Below are 21,930 nucleotides of genomic sequence, written 5' to 3'. Positions count from 1 at the left end.
AATTATTAGAAGTTTCATGCAAAATAGTACCTCCAGGATATGCCACAGAGTCAGTGCAGCTGATTCCCATGATTTTTATATTTCCTCTATGAACCAAATGGTTTTATTAATTAGGGCCCATCATTCCCTAACCATCTCAGATAACTTTATTTATAATAGTTTGCAAACAGAACCATAGGTTGTTGTAATATTAACTCTAATACTTTTTTAAGTTTTTTTTTTTGGCTAAAAAAAAATACACCTGACAGAATGTTTTAAATGTGCTGCCTGCATGTGGTGGAGTATTATTCAGCCTTCAAAAGTAAGGCAATTCTGACACATGCTACATACAACACGGATGAGTCTTGAGGTCATTATGTTACGTGAAATACGCCAGTCACCAAAACACAAATACTGTATGATTCTGCTTATATGTAGTCACATTCACAGAAACAGGAAGTAGAATGGTGGTTTCCAGCACCTGGAGGGAGAGGTCCACGGTGGGGTTGTTGTTTAGTGGGTATAGAATTTCAGCTTCGCAAGACGAAAACGTTCTGGAGCTTGGTTGTACAACAATGTGAGTATTCTTAACCAGACCGTGCACTTAAAAATGGTTAAGATGCTAAATTTTATTATGTGTATTTTACCACAGTTTTTTAAATTTCAAGTTAAAAAAAAGAATACACTTGACAAAGAGGAAAACCTATACAGCAGCCCCAAATCTCAGGGTTCTTAGAGACTTTGAAGGTCACAGAATCCACCTCCACCCGTATCCCAAACATGCACCTCCTTACCAACGCCCACCGGGCAGTCACTCAGCATACACCTCAGCGGAAGCCTTATCAGGGAACTCACTACCCTCCCGTCTAGAAAGCAGAGCCTTACTCTGATTCAGGAATCTACTTCTGGGCATCTGCCAACTACCTGTCTTAGTTTTAATTTCTGGGACCCCTCTTCCCCATGCACAATACTTGAAGATACCAATCATAAGAAACGTAAGATACGGTATTTACAAGCTCAAGTCCTTACGATAGCAACCTTAAGTCAAATCTTCGCTCCATCTCTCATTAACTGTGTGACCTCAATTAAATTTCTTCACTTTAGTAACCTCAGTTTCCTTATTTGTGAAATGGGATAATTATCGTTCCTACCTCATATGACTGTTATGAGGATTAAATAAGATAACATAGGCATGGTTCTCAGTCCTGCCTTAGGGTCACACTCAGTAAATTGCAGCTTCTGTTATTATGGTTGGCATTCTATCTCCCCACTGCCTGACCCAATCTCCTCAGCCCCGGTTAAATACCTCTACCTCTTCAACCCATTACTTGAAGACGCATTGTTTCAGATGCTCCGCAACACCCTGGTCACTCTCCTCTGGACACAAATGACATGTCTGTGCTCTTTAAAGGATGGTTCCCAGACGTGAATACAGTCCCCAGGGTGCAGTGTGACCAGGGCAGAGAAGAGCAGAACGGTGTCCTCCCTAGTCAGAGAGGACACTACAGTTCAATTCCTGTAACCTAGGAGCAGGCCAGCTTCCTTGGTAGCCCCATCACACAACTGATTCAACTAAAACTCCCACGCACTTTCTACACACACACAAGCTGTCCTGTAATTGCACAATTTTTAGTGAAAAATGTAGCATCGACCCTTACTGAATTCAGTCTTGCTAGTCACTTTCCACCCTGCAACAAACACAGCCTAAAACAGCACCTTTGCCAAAGTGAAATCATGAATGAAATACTGGCGAACAAAACGGTTTAAAGGAAATGCACTTTTATTATATGATATACTATCACAGGCAGGAAGAAAGCTCGACTGCACACGCTGCAGAAATCTGTAAATTCTTTAATAAATCTATAAAAATAAATTGCAAGCATTCTTTTTGTTTTCTTTTTTTTAACATCTTTATTGGAGTATAATTGCTTTACAATGGTAAAGCAATTACAATGGTAATTGCTTCTGCTGTATAACAAAGTGAATCAGCTATACATATACATATATCCGATATCTCTTCCCTCTTGCATCTCCCTCCCCCCCCACCCTCCCTATCCCACCCCTCTAGGTGGTCACAAAGCACCGAGCTGATCTCCCTGTGCTATGCGGCTGCTTCCCACTAGCTATCTATTTTGCGCTTGGTACTGTATATATGTCCATGCCTCTCTCTCACTTTGTCATTCTTTGAAAAAAAGCCGCTGTTGAACTGATCCCTCTTAACAAAATTATGTGCTTCTAGTTAATGATGGCAAAGGAAGGCCTTTCTGTCTGTCTCTTCCTAAAACCAGGGGGCGGGGGGATAAAAAGAAATAAAATTGCGGGGGAGGGAAGGGAAACAGCCACATTCCCAAACTAGAATTTATGGAAAACCGTTGCCAAAGGCAGTGAAACTTGTATCCAACTAAGGAAGTACAGTAAGAACACATACATTTCAAGTCTCCAGCAATGAGCAGAGTTCACAGAATTAATAATGGTGATGACGTGGATGTCAACTGGAAATGTACTGAGAGCTACTATGCCAGGCACTGGTCCAAGCATTTACAGGGATTAACTCATTTAATCCCCACAACAACTCTAAGAGGTAGGTATTATTATTATTCCCATTTTCATCAAAAAGATGAAAATATAGAGAGAGGTAAGTTGCCTAAGATCACAGAATTAACAAGAAAAGCCGGGATTCAACCTCAGGCAATTTGATGAGAGTCCACAGTCCTAACCAATCAGTTATGCTGCCTCCCTTGTTCCATGGATATAAAGCCAAACCAAATAATCTCTTGCTCAGAAAGACAAAGTCTGGGGTCGCAGAAGCACCAATGAGCCCCATTCAACACCACAGGGTCAAAGACGAGGTTAAGACTGAAGGAGAAAAAGCACAAGCTTCTCTCCTTATAAGAAGCAGGCTGGCAGCACGGCAGGTTAGAACAAGCGCTGGAGTACCGTCAGTTCTCGAGAGGAGGATGTTTTGGACAGTGTGGGTCCAACAGGGAGACCAAAAGCAGACGGTAATTCAAAGAGGACAGTTTCATATAAAGAATTATTAGACAGTGATAGGAGAGTAAATATAAATATGGGAAGAGAAATCCAAAAGGTATCCTAGGATGGGGAGACTGTATCCCAGGAAGGACAAACTTGGTATTTAAAGGGTCCGGATCCACTTTCACAGATCAGGCAACAAAACTGAATGTGCAGCTCAGGGCAATAAATTGATAGCTGGCACAAGAAACGAAGAGAAGTAAACACTAGTCAGCACTCTAAGGCCCTGTGGCAAACGCCAGCCAGGAGAGAAACATCCGCAAAGGAAGAGCACTGATGGGAAAGGGATCTGAGTTGACAGCCTAAATTAGGTTCCAGCCTCCAGCTGCCCCAGCTCACTCAGCTCCTGCCCACGGGTCAGCCAACAGCTGGCTTTAAAGCAGCCACCCATCTAGGCATGAAGAGGAATCAGAGAGGAGCCATCATTAGTACCTGGTCCACAAGCTACTGCAAAGCTCTACAAATACCTAAGAAAGAAGTTACAACAAAACCTAGCGGACGAAGCCGGCTACAGAACGAATGCTGGACAAATTCTACCACGAAACGGAAGAGATAATGAACCTACACTTCCCCCTGGGATCCAAGAAATTCAAGAAATAGTCTTCTCTGAAATAAGGGCTCATAAGAAAAATATAGTATTTCTAAGAAGAAATGACAACGCAATAGAGAAGATGAAAAGTAAACAAGGAGAGCTCAGGAAAACGATGGAAGAAAATAAAGCAATTTTAGGGACTTCCCTAGTGGTCCAGTGGGTAAGACTCCGTGCTCCCAATGCAGGGGGTCCGGGTTCAATCCCTGGTCGGGGAACTCTATCCCACGTGCATGCCACAGCGAAGTCCCGTGTGCCTCAACTAAGACCTGGCAGAGCCTTAATTAATTAATTAATTTTTAAAAAAACAGTTTTAGAAAGGATATCCTTACTGGGATCAGCAAAAAGAACCGACATGGCTAAAAACAGCGTCAGAGACTTAAAGGATAGACTGTGAAAATCAAGCAGGATGAAATGGAAATAACAACAGTGGCTGGCAGTTTTGAGCACTTACTATGCTCTCTTCCAAACCCTTTTACTGTCTTAGCTCAGCAAATCTTCACAGCAACTCTTAAAGGCAGACACAGTATTATCTCCATTTTAAAGATGAGGAAACTGAGGTTTGGAAGTTTAAGTACCTGGCCCATAGTTAAACAGCAAGTAAGTGATGGTACAAGGATTCAAACCCAGGCAGTCTGGCCTGAAGCCTGGACTAACTATCTCTGTGCTTCCCATGGGAAAGATCAAAGCTTTTAAAAGGACTAGAGAGAAAGGGATAGATAAAAAGAACAAAAGTGATCCAATACATGCATAACTAAAGGAGAGAACAGAAAAGAAAATGGAACCAAAAATGACATTTAAGGGCTTCCCTGGTGGCGCAGTGGTTGAGAGTCCGCCTGCCGATGCAGGGGACACGGGTTCGAGCCCCGGTCCGGGAGGATCCCACATGCCATGGGTCGGCTGGGCCCGTGAGCCATGGCCGCTGAGCCTGCGCGTCCGGAGCCTGTGCTCCGCAACGGGAGAGGCCACAGCAGTGAGAGGCCCACGTACCGCAAAATAAATAAATAAATAAATAGAAGAATAATCCATATTGAAACATATCCTAGTAAAGGCACCGAACTTCAAGGACAAAGAAGGAATCCCATGAGCAGGCAGGCCAAGGGGAAAAGAATCAAGTCACTAATGATGGGACAAAAGTCAGGCTGCCTTCTCCACAGTAACGTACGTTTCTAAATGGCAGTGCGGCAAAATAGAAGAATCCTCAGAGAAAGAAGAGGGGCCGCGAAGTCCAAGAACTGACCCCACACAACACCTCTGAAGTAGAGGCACGCGTGCAAGACCGCAGAGGCTTTCTTTAAGGGACCGCAGCAGACTGCCACGTGTTCGTGCCCAAATTACAGAGGAAGATACATACTGACTTTAACACTATTAATATATATGTTTCCAGAAAGTGCAAAGACAAGCCCCAGCTTAATTATTACAGACGGCAAGTTTTAATTAGAGAAGTCCTAAGTAAATTTTTTTTTTTCTGTCTATTCACAGAAAAAGAGGTAGACAGTACGCTGACTTGCCTAAAATTATACTCAGGCTGAGGGGTAGACACCAAATCCTTGCTTCAACTTTACCACCCTCTTGTCTGCTGATTTCAGCTACCACTCGCATTTTTAGTCAATGAAAGGTTTCCAAAGAATAAAGAGGGGACACTGATTTCAGAATAAATCAACATAAATGAGCTTTCCATGGCTGTCACTTTTCCTTATAGGAAGACCGGGGTTACTAGGTAAACAGCATTCCCAAAATGGGATAGAGGAAAACATCGGTAGGAAAGACACGCAACTGTACCACCCCCAAGTGTTTTCAGGAAAACATACTATAATACATACTATTCTATGACATGCACTACACTTCACACAGACTATCCTACACACTCTACTGCAACTAAAGGGAAATCATTCGCATCATGAATTAGTTTATCCAGGGCCACATAATCTCTCCAAGTTACATATAATGAAACAAACCATTACAATAACATTATGCTCATATTCCCTGCAGTGTTTGACCTTTAAACTTTTTTTTTTTTTTTTTTTTTTTTTTTTTTTTTTGCGGTACACGGGCCTCTCACTGCTGTGGCCTCTCCCGTTGCGGGGCACAGGCTCCGTATGCGCAGGCTCAGCGGCCATGGCTCACGGGCCCAGCCGCTCCGTGGCAGGTGGGATCTTCCCAGACCGGGACATGAACCCGTGTCCCCTGCATCGGCAGGTGGACTCTCAACCACTAAGCCACCAGGGAAGCCCTGACCTTTAAACTTTTAAATGGACTAAAAATATATATTCTTAAGAGATAAGTTGCCCCACCCCCTGCTTTATGACTGTCACACTGCCCTTCTGTTATTAATTAACTTCATTCTATGCCTGTGGACCAAACATCTTTCCATCTTGAGCTTGGTGAAAGGGTACGAGACTGAAATACATCCCCAGCAACTGTTCTTTCTTCACCAGGTTGATGGACATCTGTCATATGCACATTACATCAGGTCTTCCTCAAGGTAACACATTTGTAAAGATCATGGTGCTAATGATGAAGATAAGAATGGTTAATTAACACTTACTGAATACTTAACACATGTCAAAGGTCAACAAACTTCTTAAGGACATCCATCTCTTTTACAACGCCAGATAACCCTACTGGGTGGCATACAGTGAATGTTCCACAATAACATTATTATTACGTATGAAGAAACTAAAGCTTAAAGAGAATAAGTAACTAATCTGATAAAGAGTGGATTTAACCCAAGTCTGTCGCATGCTCTTCACCACCATTCTACTCTGCTTCCCTACACGTAAAAATAGTGAGGATGTCATTGTGGTGATCATTTTGCAATATCTACAAATATCAAATCATGAGGTTGTATACCTGAAACTAGTATAATGTTATAGGTCAATGATACTCAATTTAAAAAAAAAATAGTGAGAATATTAACTAAGGTAACATGATACAGTAGCCCAAACAGGACAGTAGCTTCGCAGATCCAATTACAGGGTATCCAAAAAGAGCTCTAAGAAAGCAACTTCTACCTAAAAATTGTATTTGGGGTGGAGGGGAGAAAAGGGCAGGAGGGAGAAAAGCAAAAGCACAAGCAAAAAACAAAAAACCCACGTCACATAAAAGAACATATGGCCTTTGTACCTGGGCCTAAAAGTATCAAACACTCCTGAGCGCTGAGGGCCCTGCTGCCACCCAAACACAGGCCCAACGACCAGACTGTGCTTCCCTTCCCTGTCGGCTGACCAAGTTACTGCAACTGAATACTCCAGGAGTAATAATACCAAAGCCTCCACATGCAAAAGAGCTCAAGAGTTTCGAAAGCAGGATTCCCAGCCTTTGAGAATGACAATTACCTATGCAGGAGGGGAAGCAGGGGGGCAAGGAATGTAAAAGAAAACAAGAAATAAAGCTAAATATGTCTGACACCCCATTACCCCTTGGGAGGATATCATCCTACACTAAGACTACTCTCTTCAAAGTCAATGCTGCAGGCAGAGGGACATGTCCCCCATTTCATTCCAATGTTACATACACATTCCAAGAGAGATATTATCAGTGTTCCTTCCGATGTTCTAATGAGCACAATGCAGAAAAAAAAAAAGGTGTCTGAGGTCATGAAATCTGGGAACAGAAATGAAAATTCATAGCCAGCCCAGTGTCATCCGTGGCACAATGTAGCAGACTGGAAACTCCTTGAGAAACAGGACCCGGTAATCCCCCTGAAGCCTTATGCTGGATGTCCGCCAGACACCCAACTAGCACTTTCTACCCAAGCGGGCAAAACAACTGTTTTTCCCACTAACACCTTAAGTTACCAACAAACAAATGTTTATAGCTTAATATTTAAAACTTATTTAGGTTAAACCATAAATTTTTCTAAAGCCTTAACGTCTAAAATTTATTTGGGCAGAATAAATATACTTTTATTAAAATAGCACATTTCTAGTAGCACAGTCCCATGCTGGAGGTTTAAGAGGAAAAACAAAAACAAAAAACTTGGAGCTGCTGCCCAAAGTACTGAATTAGCTCTGGAAGTTGACATCACCACGAGTGCCTCCTGAAAGAATATTCCATCCATTATCTGCAACTTGCAGGTGCCAAATAATTTCCCTCATAAATGCTCAGGCTCCAGAGCCAGAGGCCTAACAAGTGGAACCAAAAGCCCAGGATCTAGAGTCAGAAGACCCCCCCATGTTCAAGTCCAAGCTTTTCCAATACTGCTTGTGCGACCCTGGACACGTCAATTTGCCAAATAACGCATTTTTCAGGAGGGGAAATGCCTGTCCCACCTACCTCAAGGCAGCATCAATGTTGTCATTAAGTGGAGAGGCTGCTCCAAGGGGTCACTCGCCATCCTGCGGCTCCCTGACCCCGCCCAGGTCCAGCCCAAGACGGAAGGAGTTGGAGACCCTGCGGTACCTCCTTCGCGTAGCTCGGGAAAGGATGCTAACCTCACCGCCCTCCCCTGGGGACAGTGGCGACGCGCGCCCTGACATTCGCCGCCGCCGCAGCGCCGAGCCACCATCCACACGCGCCTCCCGCGTCCCTCCCTCCGTGTTTCCCAGGCTCGCCCAGCGCCGACGACCCCCAACCCGCCGAACGCCTCATTTGCCCCCTGGTGGCGCGTGGACCCCAGCCCGCGGGGGCTGCACCGCCTCGCCTCCCCTCGCCGGCAGCTGCGCCCGGGTTGGGGCCAGACCCCGATCGGCTTCGCCCCCGGAGTCTCGCCTCCCCATCTCCCCAGGCCCGGCGGGGGCGGGGTGGTCGCGGGGCTGCAGTTTCTTACCCGGGAGCTTGAGCGCCCTGGACAGCACGGTCGCCATGGCGGAGGCCCCGCTGCGCGTGCGCGCTCTCACGTCCTGCCGGGAAGTGTAGTTCGCAGTCGGGGTGCGCGGGGTCAGGACCTGGAAAGGTGGGAGCCGGACCGCGAGGCAGGGCCGGGAGGAGGGGCCGGGCTGCGGCGTCCGCGCCCACGTGGCACTCCTCCCGCTCTACTCCGCCCCCTCGGGGACAGACCCCTTATTGGGCAGGTCACTTCACCACTCGGAGCCTCACTCTCCTCCTCAGTGAAATGGAGAAATAATACACCGCATAGGTTTGCAGTGAGCATGGAATGAGATGATAGATAGTAAAGTAGGGCCGGGTTGTGAAATGCGCGTGGGCTTTGGAGTCGGACGGGATTTGAATCCTGCCCGCATCCGTCACTCGCTGGGCCATCTTGGGCAGGTCACTCAGTCTGGCTAAGCTTCCGCTTTAGTTTTTAAATGGAGACAGTACCGCCTACTTCATGAGCGTATTGTGAGGATATTATATAATCTGTTTAAAACACGCAGCACACAGTAGGCACCTAGTAAATGCGTTTCTCTATGTTTCTTAGGTAAAAGTCGAGGTTTCCTGGAGCTCTAAGCCTCATCTCTGGTTACCAGTTCTTTCCAGGTAATCCACACAGCACCCTACCCGCAGCTTCTAGCTTGAAGGGTCTAAGGAAGCAAGAACAGACCTGCTTCTTCCCCACAGGCACCAGGAGATCGGCATTGTACTCCAGGAATGCTGAAGATATTATTCATCTTAGAACTGAAACGGACCTTAGAGGCTCCTTGTTTTACTAAAGAGAAAACTGAGATCTATAAAGGTGATGTGACTTCTCAGTGTCAAACAAAAGTTCTAAGATACCTGTCACTTGGACCGCTTCATTCCCGTGAGAAACTGTCCTAGGACAGTGCCACGGTTACAGTCCCAGAGATTCTAACAGCGACCCTCACCACCCTTCCCCCCGTGTAAAAATGTCACTCACTCCGACTGAGCCGCAGATTTCTGGAGCCAGGCCACATGAGTTCAAATGGACTCCACCATTTCCTAGCTGCCAGATCTAGGGCTAGTTGCTTAATCTCTCTCTGCCTCATCTGCAAATTGGGGATGAAATAGTTGCTATTCCACAGAGTAGTCTTGAGAATTAAATGGACACATGCAAAGCACTTAGAACAGTGTGTGGCACCTCGTGTTTTATAAGTGTTAGCACTTCTTTTTATTAACAATTTATTATTTTTGACAATTTAATAACTCAATAATAAATTTAATAACACTTTAATGGGTTAGTAATTTATTTGTTTATTCTTTCTGCATACTACAATACCTGAGACTTCTACTGTTTGGTACTTCTCTGGAGGTATGATTAAAAACACATTTTACATCTATGAGGGTCATCTAAGAGAAGCACCATTACAGGTCACAATAAACCAGTAGAGGCTTGCCTGAAATCAGATTAGCTAACTGGAACACATTCTTGAGATATGAAGCCTGAGAAAAATAACCTTTAAGGTGAGTAGGATCCGTTTTTGCTGTAGGATAGGAACTTGGGCTTCTAGGAGAGGGTGCAGGTGGACTGAAACAGCCAGGTTACACAGGAGAGAAGGAAAGGAGAAAAATCTGTCCACTTTTCTTAGGGAAAGTCCCTTCTTATGTGACGAAAGTAAAATAAAATTGTACAAAGTCTGATTAAAACTTTGTTGCAAACTGTATTGTCACCCAAAGCACCCGTGTGGGTACACACACTTACATGCGTGCACATAAACATGTGTAAGGGTATATGCATCCCCTAGATGTGACATCTCTAGCCCCTTTTTATGCCTAATCTTTGTGGCCTCTCCCCTTGCAGAGCACAGGCTCCGGACGCGCAGCCTCAGCGGCCATGGCTCACGGACCCAGCCGCTCCGCGGCATGTGGGATCTTCCCGGACCGGGGCACGAACCCGTGTCCCCTGCATCGGCAGGCGGACTCTCAACCACTGCGCCACCAGGGAAGCCCTATGCCTAATCTTTATGGCATTTCCTCTCCCCCACCTCCAATCATCACTCCACTTTTGCCCAAATAAATGATTTTCAGGGGGAAGCAGATGCCAGGAATCCCTCCCTCTGGCTCCCTGACCTTTCCTCCTCTTTGACACTGTGGCCCCCTCCGGAAATCTCTCCCATCCCCTCCACATTTTTTTTTTCCATTTTAACACGGGGACCACAGCTTAAAACAGTGATTCTCACATTTAATGTCCTTTTCTTCAATTAAAGGAAAAAATTCAAAGCGGCCACCAAACAAATCAGAATCCTAGCCTTTAACCTAAAAAAAGCTGTCACATCCTCTCTAGTCTCCTGGCTGACTGAGTGCCTTGCTGCACAGACACGCGCTGAGGACGCCCAGGCTTCCTGACTTCCCAACTTGGCTTACCTCCCAGAGGAGTGAAACAAGGGTGGGCTGGGGAGACAAGCCTGTGGACAGCCTACCCTGCCTGACCACTGTGCCTGCCGTGAAGAGAAGAAACTCTGTATCTGAAGATCACAGCTGAAGCCAGAAGAGCCTCTTCTCCCTACAACGATCTGCAGTGGGATTGTTCTTCCCTAACCTTCCAAGCTTCCAATGCTTTGTGGTGGGAAGCCATATTTACTGGTTCTTATGACCTTTGTGATGCCCCAAGTATTGCTCAAAAATCTCCAAATGTCCTTCATGGGCTCATAAGCAAATCTGATCACCTGGTACTTCCCATTCCCTAGGCACCGTGGCCTCTTCTGCTGGTCCTGCCCTCCCACTAGCTTCTACCACTTCCTCTTGGAACAAGTACCACTGTGTGCACAACAGCTGCCACCCCTCCCTTCCAGCACTGCCATAACCGCCAAGCCTCATGGGCATTTCTGCCTCCTTTCAAAAACCGTTACTTCTTCCTGTATCTCCCACCAGTCACTGCCACTTTATATTTGAGTGCTGTTGAAATGTCAGAGCTGTTCAGTGCAGTGACAGCTGGGGAAGACTGTCTCTTTCTTCTTTTGATGTTACACTTGATTAGAAAACTAAATGCTGTGCTGCCTATTCTTCAAGGTCAAATGCAGTATTTTCATGAAACAGTGCTATTTATTTTTACCCAGTGAGTCAATCGGGGCAAGGTTATTGCTGTTATCAACAACCTCAAAAGTTCAGTGGTTTTAAAGAACAAGAGTTCGTTTCTGCTCATGTCACGGTCAAGGCGAGGGCAGGGACAGGCAGCCCTGAGACTCTCTGTTCCTCCAGTTCATTCAGGGGCCCAGCTCCTTCTGCCTGGCGCATCTTCATCCCAGGGCCTTCAACTCCCCCACAGCATCTCCTGATCATGCAGGAAGTTTTATGGGCCAGGCTGGAGGTGGTATATGTGACTTCTACCCACACTTATCTGGCCAGAACTTAGACACAAAATATGTGTGCCAGGGAGGTATGGGCCCAGGAAGAAAAGGAAACAGTTTGGTGAGCATCAAGCCAGTCTCTGCTACACTAGTCACCCCACATATTTATAGGATACAGACCTAAGTTCTTGGTGAAGGGGAGGGGCTTCAGGCTCTGCTCTACTTGGAACTGCCCTTCTCTTCTAGGGACCAAAGCTCTGCTCCTGAGCTGAGCTTGTTGTCCTGAGTTAGGACTTGCCATGCGTCAAAAGTTAAGCTCTCCCGGGAGGCTCCTCAGCCCCTCCAAGGGTGGCCGTTCCTGTATCAGTCAGCAGGGCCTGGACAAGTCTGAACTCACTGGTAGACCCACCTCAGGCTCAGAGCAGTACCCTCTGCTACAGGGGTGCCAAAGAGATTGACTCAAGGAGCAATACGTATGAGATCAAAAAGCAAAATGAAAATACTGTAGCAAATAGCAATGACAGCAAGGAGATGGAGAAAAGCAAGAGAGGAGCTCAGCAAAGATTTGGGGGTGAGATGCAAATGTCAAGGATCCTGTGACATCAGCCTTGCATTTGGATCAGGAAGTTCGAAAAGGGCAGGTACAAGTGGCATATTCACGTCTCATCACTGAGAACCTGACTCTACCACCAGGAGTTGCACGGCTTATCACGAAGACAAACGGGTTTATGTTCCCAGAGCATCCTCTAATAAAACACAAGGGCTCAGCCAGATTAGACTCATACAGACTTCCAGTCTATAAAACTTGCTAGACTAGTCTAGCCTAGACTATAAAACGTCCTCTGGGCCCTGAGATTGGAACAAATGCTGCTTAACAAGTCTCTGGCTGGAATGTATATTTAAGAATGAATGAAGAGATATGGGAACATATGTATATGTATAACTGATTCACTTTGTTAGAAAGCAGAAATTAACACACCATTGTAAAGCAATTATACTCCAATAAAGATGTTGAAAAAAAAATGAATGAATGACAATGTAATTAAGGACAGACTTACCCAGGCCACTGTAGCCCTCCTTCCTCTAGGCCCTCATCATAGTTTGTTCCTATGTGTTCCATTTACTGAGCACTTATCACCTACAGAGAAGACACTGTTTTGGACCCTTGCCAAACTTGATCCAAAACCCAGCCCTTCACCAGCTTCCAAAATACAATCCAGTGGACCAAGCATATTGTGACTTGTGTAGTTTTCCTGAAGATTCGAGGGGGAGAGAGAAGGGGTCACAGGGCGCATAGCATTTCACCAAAAAAACCCGTGAGGCGCGTCTCTTCTCCCAGGCCTCTGCTTCCACTCCACCACTATGTCTTCCTCCACAAGGACCCTCTTGGGTCTGTCCCACTTTCAGGCTTTCCCCGCTTCTCTTTCCTGCCTCCTGCTGCCTTTCGCCTCCACAGGAGGCTGGAATCTCACCCCCATCCTACAGTGGGCAAAATCTGTTCATGGAAGCTGTCACTTCATACAAGGGAATTCTCACACAATGTTGGTTTATACTTACAACTATCCTACAAGGTGGGTATTACCACGCGATTCTAACAATGAGGATATGTGAGCATGGATAGAATAAGCCACTCGCCCAAAGGCACAGGGTTGCTAAGCGCTTGAAGGAGGATTTGAATGCAGGTTTGTTTAATCATAAGAAAGAACACGGCACATGTGCTACAATCTGGCCTTTCTTCATCCGTGGCATATGTCAATCACACACCCTGCACCGTGAGCCTACACACAGCTTCAGAATCCTTAACCCAGCTTTCCCGGGAGCCACTATCTAACAATTTGATTCAGCCTAAAATTTTAAAACTATCTGTAATCCCTGCTTCACTTATAGCATACTAACCAGACTAAAAACCCCTTCAAGATGGACTTCCCTGCTGGCGCAGTGGTTAAGAATCCGCCTGCCAATGCAGGGGACACAGGTTCGAGCCCTGGTCCGGGGAGACCCCACATGCCCCGTAGCACCTAAGCCTGTGCGCCACAACTACTGAGCCTGCGCTCTAGAGCCTGTGCTCCACAGCAAGAGAAGCCACCGCAATGAGAAGCCCGCGCACCGCAAGGAAGAGTAACCCCCGCTCGCTGCAACTAGAGAAAGCCCACGCGCAGCAACACAGCCCCCCAAAACAAATAAATAAATTTATTTTTTTAAAAAGACGGTACTTGATTCATGATAGGTGTTCAATGTTTGGGTGTGGCTGATATTTGGCCAACATTTGTTCTAATTGGTTGGGAGTCCTAGCTGATTAGTCAGACACGTTCTGATTGGCCAGGACGTGTACTGATTTGTTAATATTTGGATTACACCCCTGGTTGAGTCCTTTTCTTTTTTTTTAGACTTTTTTTTTTAAGTTATTTTTATTTATTTTTGGCTGTGTTGGGTCTTCGTTGCTGCATGCGGGCTTTCTCTAGTTGCGGCAAGTGGGGGCTACTCTTCGTTGCTGTGCGCGGGCCTCTCCCTGCGGTGGCTCCTCTCGCTGCGGAGCACGGGCTCTAGGTGCGCGGGCTTCAGTAGTTGTGGCTCATGGGCTTAGTTGCTCCACGGCACGTGGGATCTTCCCGGACCAGGGCTCGAACCCGTGCCCCCTGCATTGGCAGGCGGATTCTTAACCACTGCACCACCAGGGAAGCCCTGGTTGAGTCTTTTTGGTTCTGCACTTCTAGTTCACTGGTTAAGTCCTAAGTAATGTTCTGAAAGTCAATAAATTAGGGTACTGCTGATTGTGTAACCGACATACTATTAGAACACCTGATTTTTCTGCCCTTCTTAGAGAACTTATCATAGGCAGCTGTGTGTTGTAATGATTTGAATATATGTTTACCATATTAAAACTCCCACACTAAATGCTGAGTTCTTTAAGAATAGAAGTGAAGGAGTTCCCTGGCGGTCCAGTGGTTAGGACTCCACACTTTCACTGCTGTGGACCTGGGTTCAATCCCTGGTTGGGAACTAAGATCCCACAAGCCACGCTGGCATGGCCAAAAAAAAAGTGAGATTTTTGTATCTTTTTTAGCCCTATCTGATGCAAAGCACATTGCCCCAGACGTTTGTTGGATAAACTTGAATTCATAAATGAATGACCATCACATTATGAGAGAAGAATAAAATCATTTAGAAAAAAAATTTTTTTTAAACAGGTGGGAGACCTTTTTATAATTAATAAGACTTTCCTTTTCTAAGGTCACATTCCTTGCTTCCTGTAATCCAAATGTTCTCAAGTTCTTTCACTGCACCTCTTCATACCAGTGCCATGATCCAAGCACCCAGACTACTTGACCTCAGGAAACCCAGTCCCTCTGAATGTTTATCCCCCAGGAATGCTTATGCACTCCACACATGCCTCCTGGTTTCCCTCCAGTTAGGTGGACTCAGCTTTTCCGATAATTTCCTCTGGTCATCTCATCTCTGCATCTCCATGGGCATCATAATACAGAATAAGCAACACTGACACTTGATATCAAGGGCCCTGGAGTCCGCTGGTTATATCCTTCTCAAGGGCTGTTCCTGGCCAGTTGTTTCCACAGAGCTGCGTATAAAATAGTGAACAAACCCAATCAGATTCTTGCCTTCAAAGACCTTGCAATCTAGTGGGCGAGACAGACATGAAGCAAGTTATGAATAGCGTAGTATTACGAATGGCGATAAGTACTATGACTGAGAGGAAGCCAGTACCATGAGAGACAATTACAGGGAGAACATAGCTTAGGCCGGGGGCAGAGGGGGCGAGGAGATGGCTCTCTGAGAACCTGAGGCCCGGAGAATGGGCAGAAGTTGGCTGTGTGAAGACCCGGGTCAGAAAAGAGCTTGGTTCTGTGGCGGAAACCAGCAGCCCTGGAGGCCAGCTGTGCAGAGAGCTGGTGGTGAGAAGCAAGAGGTAACAGCAGCCACATCACGCAAGGGACCTCCAGGCCTTGACCTAGAAAGACTTTGATCAAGAAGGGATGTGATGTCGTTGGCTGCTATGTGGAGAATAAACTGGAAGAGACCAAAAGTGGAGCTGGGGAGACCAGCTACAGGAAAGAGGTCATGGTGGATTCAGTTATTCATGCTTTGTCTCTCGGACACAGTGTATGCACAGATTCTGACTTTCCACCTGCTTTCCTGTTCTGGCAAAAAAGAAAATATGGGTGCTGTTTATCTTCCTCTTATCACACAACCTGTTGAAGCTTACAGAACTCACATTCCTTCTCCTGTGAGCCCGGCTGTAGATGGGACAGTTACCTACCCCCGGTCTGACGCATACCTGCCGCTCCAACAGCCAGGTTCCCTGCAGCCACAGATGGCTCTTATCCCTTGGACCTAATAACACACAGACACTGAGGCTCCCTGGACCTCTCTGCCCTGAGGGATGCCCCCGGCTAGGTGGAACTATCGCCTTAGATGACAGCCCAACACACAACGTATGGAAATCTGTCACAAAAGGAAGGTGAATGGCCATCCTATGAGATATACTATATAAAAAGTTCTCCCTAACATACAATCATGTTAAATACTAGCCATTATTCACATTCCTGTACAATTAACACTTTCAGTCTTCCTTATTTGAAGCACATAATAATGTAACTTTTGAATAACCTAAAAATTATTTCTCAAATATTTGACCTAAAAATTATTTCATACTTTTCATCCTCTAATTATTTCTTAAATATTTTTATTATAATATTGCCTCTAAAATAAACTAACAAAACCTGATCACCAGGTACTTCTGGCCATCCTTCTAGGTTTGGCAGCAAGCTTGGTTCATCAGCCTGGGGTTTAATATAACACAGTACTTGATGTGATGCTTAGTTCATCACTAGGATGTTATCTGAGGTTCTGAGAGGCGCAGTGGCAGAGCCGAGAGGATGTATGTAGCCACAGACTGGTCAGAGGTTGTGAGACAAATAAATCTACTCGACATTTGCCTCCACAAATATTTTCATTCATCCTTTTTTCTTTTACTTTGTTTTCCTTCCAAGTGCTTGTCCTTAAAGAACTAACGGCTCTGAGAAAATTTCCAGAAACTGTGTATGTAAAGCTGCCTTTTATTTATCCAGTTCTTCAGATCTCATTCATTTCTTTTACTTCTTCCTTCTCATAAATTTTATTTGAGTCATCAAAACCTGTAAATTTTATTCTTTCATCTAAGTAATTACTTTTCTTTTTTTTGCAGTACGCGGGCCTCTCACTGTTGTGGCCTCTCCCGTTGCGGAGCACAGGCTCCGGACGCGCAGGCTCAGCGGCCATGGCTCACGGGCCCAGCCGCTCCGCGGCATGTGGGATCTTCCCGGACTGGGGCACGAACCCGTGTCCCCTGCACTGGCAGGCGGACTCTCAACCACTGAGCCACCAGGGAAGCCCAGTAATTACTTTTTTATAATTCCTTTACCCCAGTCTTAAAGACCACAGGTGGGCACTTTAGAGATGAGATTTTGCATAAAGCTGTTTCCTCCTTCCCAACACAACTGTCTCGTTTTATTTCTTTCTCTGAGTTAACCTTAGAAACATGAGTTTTGTTCTTCACTTGGAAGATTTTGCATGAGGCTAATCTTTCCTCCACTTCCCCCGTCTTAAAAGCCAGCACTGGTCTGATTTGAGGAGATGTTTTGTAATGGGTTTCTATATTTTCCCCCCATCACTTTTTGGGGGAACACTTATTTCCCAGTCCCATATTTCCACATGGAGGCATTTCTGCTACAGCACCATGGAAGAAGTGAGTTTTCTGATTGGTGAGATCAGAAGAAGGAAGGAGGGCATGTTAGCATAGCTTCTTCCTCTTTGGGACTCATTCATTCATTCATTTACTTTTTAAATTATTCATTCAACAAATATTTGAGTGACTGCTACTTTCTGGGCTCTATTCTAGTTGCTGGCATGTAAGATCAAACAAAATAGTGGAGCCAGGTCGGGGAGAAGACAGATAAATAAATAAAACATATAGTGTATCAGGTGGTGATAAATGTCATGGAGAAAAATAGAATAGGGAAGGGAGAATGAACTGTGAAATTTGCTGGCAATGGGGGAGGGGATTCCCATTTTATTTTTATATATTTATTTTTTTTAATTATTTATTCATTTATTTTTGGCTGTGTTGGGTCTTCGTTTCTGTGCGAGGGCTTTCTCTAGTTGCGGCGAGCGGGGGCCACTCTTCATTGCGGTGCGCGGGCCTCTCACTGTCGCGGCCTCTCTTGTTGCGGAGCACAGGCTCCAGATGCGCAGGCTCAGTAGTTGTGCCTCACGGGCCCAGTCGCTCCGTGGCATGTGGGATCCTCCCAGACCAGGGCTCAAACCCATGTCCCTTGCATTGGCAGGCGGATTCTCAACAACTGCGCCACCAGGGAAGCCCCCAATTTTAAATTTGATGTCTAGAGAAGGCCTCAGTAAGAGGGTGACCCTTGCACACAGATTTATGGCGGTGGCATAAATAGCAAATGAAAAGCCTCTGAGGCAGAAGCATGCCTGGACTGTTTGAAGACCAACAAGAATGTGGCTGGAAAGGATGGTTCTAGGGGGAAATCAACAAAAGATGAGCTCAGATATGGCCAGAGCAGAAACAGGTTATGTAGACTTTGCAGGTATATGCAAAAACCTTGGCTTTTAGTCTATGTGAAATAGGGAGCTATTTAAAGTTTGGGGACACAGACGTGTTGATTTTAAAAGACTTAGATTTTATCACTTATATGTGGAATCTAAAAAAAATGGAACAAATGAACCTATTTACAAAACAGAAATTGAGTCACAGATAGAAAACGAACTTATGGTTACCAAAGGGGACAGGGGCAGGGGGAGGGATAAATTGGGAGACTGGGATTGACAAATACTCACTACTATATATAAAATAGATAACAAATAATAACCTACTGTATAGCACAGGGAGCTCTACTCAATACTCTGTAATGGCCTATATGGGAATAGAATCTAAAAAAGAGTGGATATATGTATACGTATAACTGACCCACTTTGCTGTACAGCAGAAACTAACACAACACTGTAAATCAACTGTACTCCAATAAAAGTTAATTAATTAATTAATTAACAAACAAGTAAGTAAGACTTAGATTTTAAAGGGATCCCTTTAGATCAGGATGGTAGTGGTGATGAATAGCTTTTGGCCACTGCAATAATCCAGCCGAGAACTGATGGTGGCTCAGACAAGGGTGGTGGCTTTGGAGGAGGGGGGAAGTGGTAAGATTCTTAATTTATTTTGAAGTTAGACCCCATGGGAATTGCTGATGAATTGAATGTGAGAGAAAGAGGAACCAAGGAGGCTTTGAGGCTTTGGCCTGAGCACCTGGAAAACTGGAAAAGGGGAGTTGGAGAAGCAGGCTAGAAAGGGAGGTCAGGGGTTTGGGTTGGGACGTGCTAAAGTGGACATCCAATCGGACGTGCAAGGGGAAGTGGGAACTAGGCAGCTGGATATAAGAACCTGGAGTTCAGGGAGAAGTCCTAGGGGAAGATGTGAATTTGGGAGGCAGTAGCATATAGTCCATATTTGTATGAGGTCACTAAAAGAGTGAGTGTGAAAAAGGAGAGGAGGGGAGGGGAGGGGAGAGTGAGCCATGAAGCATTTCAGCATTCACAGTTCACAGAGAAGAGGGAGAACCAGCAGGAAACCAGCAGGAGTAGCCAGTGAGATCAAAGAATGACCAGGGGAATTTGGTGTCCGGGAAACCAAGAGAAAAAAGTGTTCGGGGATGAGGGGTGCGGTATTTAATCAATTGTTTAAATGCTACAGAGAGGTGGAGGAAGGAAAGACTAGGAGTGATCTGCATGCTTTCAGGGCGTGCATTTCGGTCTACTCTGCTGCGGCTTAACCAGCCTGCAGTTCTCCTGCTATGCCAGACTGAGTAAGCCTCTCTAATTCAAAGAGAGAAGCTGCAAGCCCTTTTGGCCACAAATCTAAGCCACGTTTTTCAGCCTAGCTTTCGATAGTGACGCTGATCTTTTTATCTTCATCTGCGTATCTCTTTGGTCTACTCTCCCTTCAATCGGAGCTATGCAGGGAAGATGGGTATTAATTTATTGGCCCCCGAAAGCTTCAACGATCTCAAATATTCTTTTTGTGTATCTCTGCTTGATAGATGTGAAGTTTTGTCTTGTTATATATAGTAGGTTTCCCCGATATTATTTTCTCTCCTTCCTGCCCTGTTTTAGAAAGATTCTCCCCCAAGCTACTTTCTTCTTCTCTAGTCTGGCTTTTAACACGCACCATAGGAGGTATAGATACTTCAGTGCGAAGCCAGGGACCTAATCCAGCCCCATAGTGATGCTTTCTTCTCCTGGGAAGCAGATGGGATTCACAGACCTAATAATTCCTAATGATTGTTCTTAAACAAGGTACAACAGGGTTCATAAACCTCTTCCCAGAAGCCAGGCTGAACATCTGACACAAGCATCAGAATTTTTCTACAACTGCACCATTAAAAGCCTCTCTTTATGGAAAAACCATGTGTGTGTGTTTTCATGTTTCTAAGAGGATAGGAATAAACTTGCCCCTTGGTGACCCAAATGAAGTAGAGAATATGGATACCTCCATGAACCCACAGGATCTGCTCTGAGCAGAGTAACACATGGAGTGAAAAACAATCTAAGTCCTTGGAAATGTCACCGGGTCATGCCTGTAGACGCTCAGTTGCCCTCTCTCGTTCATGTCCTGATGGACGAAGACACTGAATCTGGGCAGAGGACCATGGGGAACTTTAAGGAAGACAACCTCAGGAAGAGAACAGGAGCCACAAAGCTCACAAATGATGAGAAATCCTCTGATGGCCTCTGGCTCTTGGGGTCTGAAATTTCCATCTCAAGATCAAAAGCACCAAGGTACAGTCCAGCTGAGAAAGGGCACTTGTCCTAATTTGGGAAGAGGCTAAAAATAAAACCAAGGAGGAGTTTTTGGAGAGATGATATGGCATGGGGTTACTCATCCATGACATTAGACATATTTCTTCTTCATTCTCTCTTTCTCCTTGGAGTTACAGACCTTGGGGGTTTCTGTCGTTGTAGTTTTTGCCTTATCAATAGCTTTAAAGACTATTAGTAGTATTCTTAGGGAGATTTACAGGAAGCTGTTTTCTTATTACCATCACATACACTTCATTTTCATTCTACCACCCTGAGAGGTAAGATATGATTCTTTTATACGTTCTCATTCCTGTGGAAAATGTTTATGTTTCTCTTTAATACCTTGGCCTTAAAGTTGTGAAACTCTGTTGTCTTATTCCAGAGATTTTTATTTACACAAAACTACTCTCTCCTTCACTAACAAAATCTTTTAAGACAAGTAGATTTCTGATAGAGGACATTTCACACAATATTAACTTGTTCTTTCAGAAGACAAATTTCTTTCTTCCTCAGCCTTCAATACATAATGATCGAGTTCTCTTATTGAGAAAATCTGTGCACGTCTTTTCTCTTTTACCTTGAAACTAGGGCTAGAAATATTAGATGCTGAAGAATTTCATTTCATTACCTTTGGCTTTATATTACGTAATTCTTTCCCAGTGGAGTGACAATTTAATTTCCAATCTGTCTTCCATTACATCATTATCCAGGTTTTAAAATATTAATCTCATTGATGACACACCATCTCTTCCAGTTTCTAGTACATGGTAAACTAGATATTTGTAAGTATTAATTTAAAGGAAAAAATTCGGCAAAAAAATTTAGTTTAAACTGGAATGATAAATAAAAATCTTCTTTAATCTTATCACACTCAATATATTTGCCTCAGATGCTGTTCATCGACCAAATTTATTTATTTTTTATTTATTTACTTATTTATTTTTTGGCCGCACTTCACGGCTTGTGGGATCTTAGGACCAGGGATCCAACCCAGGTCCTCAGCAGTGAAAGCACGGAGTCCTAACCACTGGACCGCCAGGGAATTCCCCATCTACCAACTTTAACTTCATGCCTTCTATGCAAATCCAGAATGGCAATTTCAAAGGGAAGAACAGTACAGCCTTCACACGGGGGCAAAGGGGGCTTCTGTGGGGAGCCTTATGCCTCAGGGCTCCCCAGGCTTTGAAGTGTCTTTGTATGGAAATGTTCTAAATCTCCTCCAGCATGTGGGCCATTCGGTTTCTGTCCTTAGGGGAGCTCTCTGACCCTGCCTCCACCCACATGTCCACGAATTCTGCCATTCATTTTAAATCAAACTCTTTATATTGCTGA

General features: G+C 44.9%; 1 protein-coding gene across 1 annotated transcript in view; it reads right to left on the bottom strand.

The window, feature by feature from the left end:
- FAM234B (family with sequence similarity 234 member B) overlaps positions 1-8,569 on the bottom strand; it is a 35,804-nt gene extending 27,235 nt beyond the window's left edge. Inside the window, exon 1 of the mRNA XM_004281130.3 lies at positions 8,373-8,569. Within this exon, the coding sequence (XP_004281178.2) occupies positions 8,373-8,409 (37 nt within the window). The 5' untranslated portion in view covers positions 8,410-8,569. The remainder of the gene's footprint in view (positions 1-8,372) is intronic.
- Between the last annotated feature and the right edge of the window lie 13,361 nt (positions 8,570-21,930).

Source organism: Orcinus orca, chromosome 11, assembly GCF_937001465.1.
Source record: "Orcinus orca chromosome 11, mOrcOrc1.1, whole genome shotgun sequence".
Lineage (NCBI taxonomy): Eukaryota > Metazoa > Chordata > Mammalia > Artiodactyla > Delphinidae > Orcinus > Orcinus orca.
The sequence above is the reverse complement of the archived record's forward strand: the minus strand, read 5'-3'. Positions and strand labels throughout refer to the sequence as shown.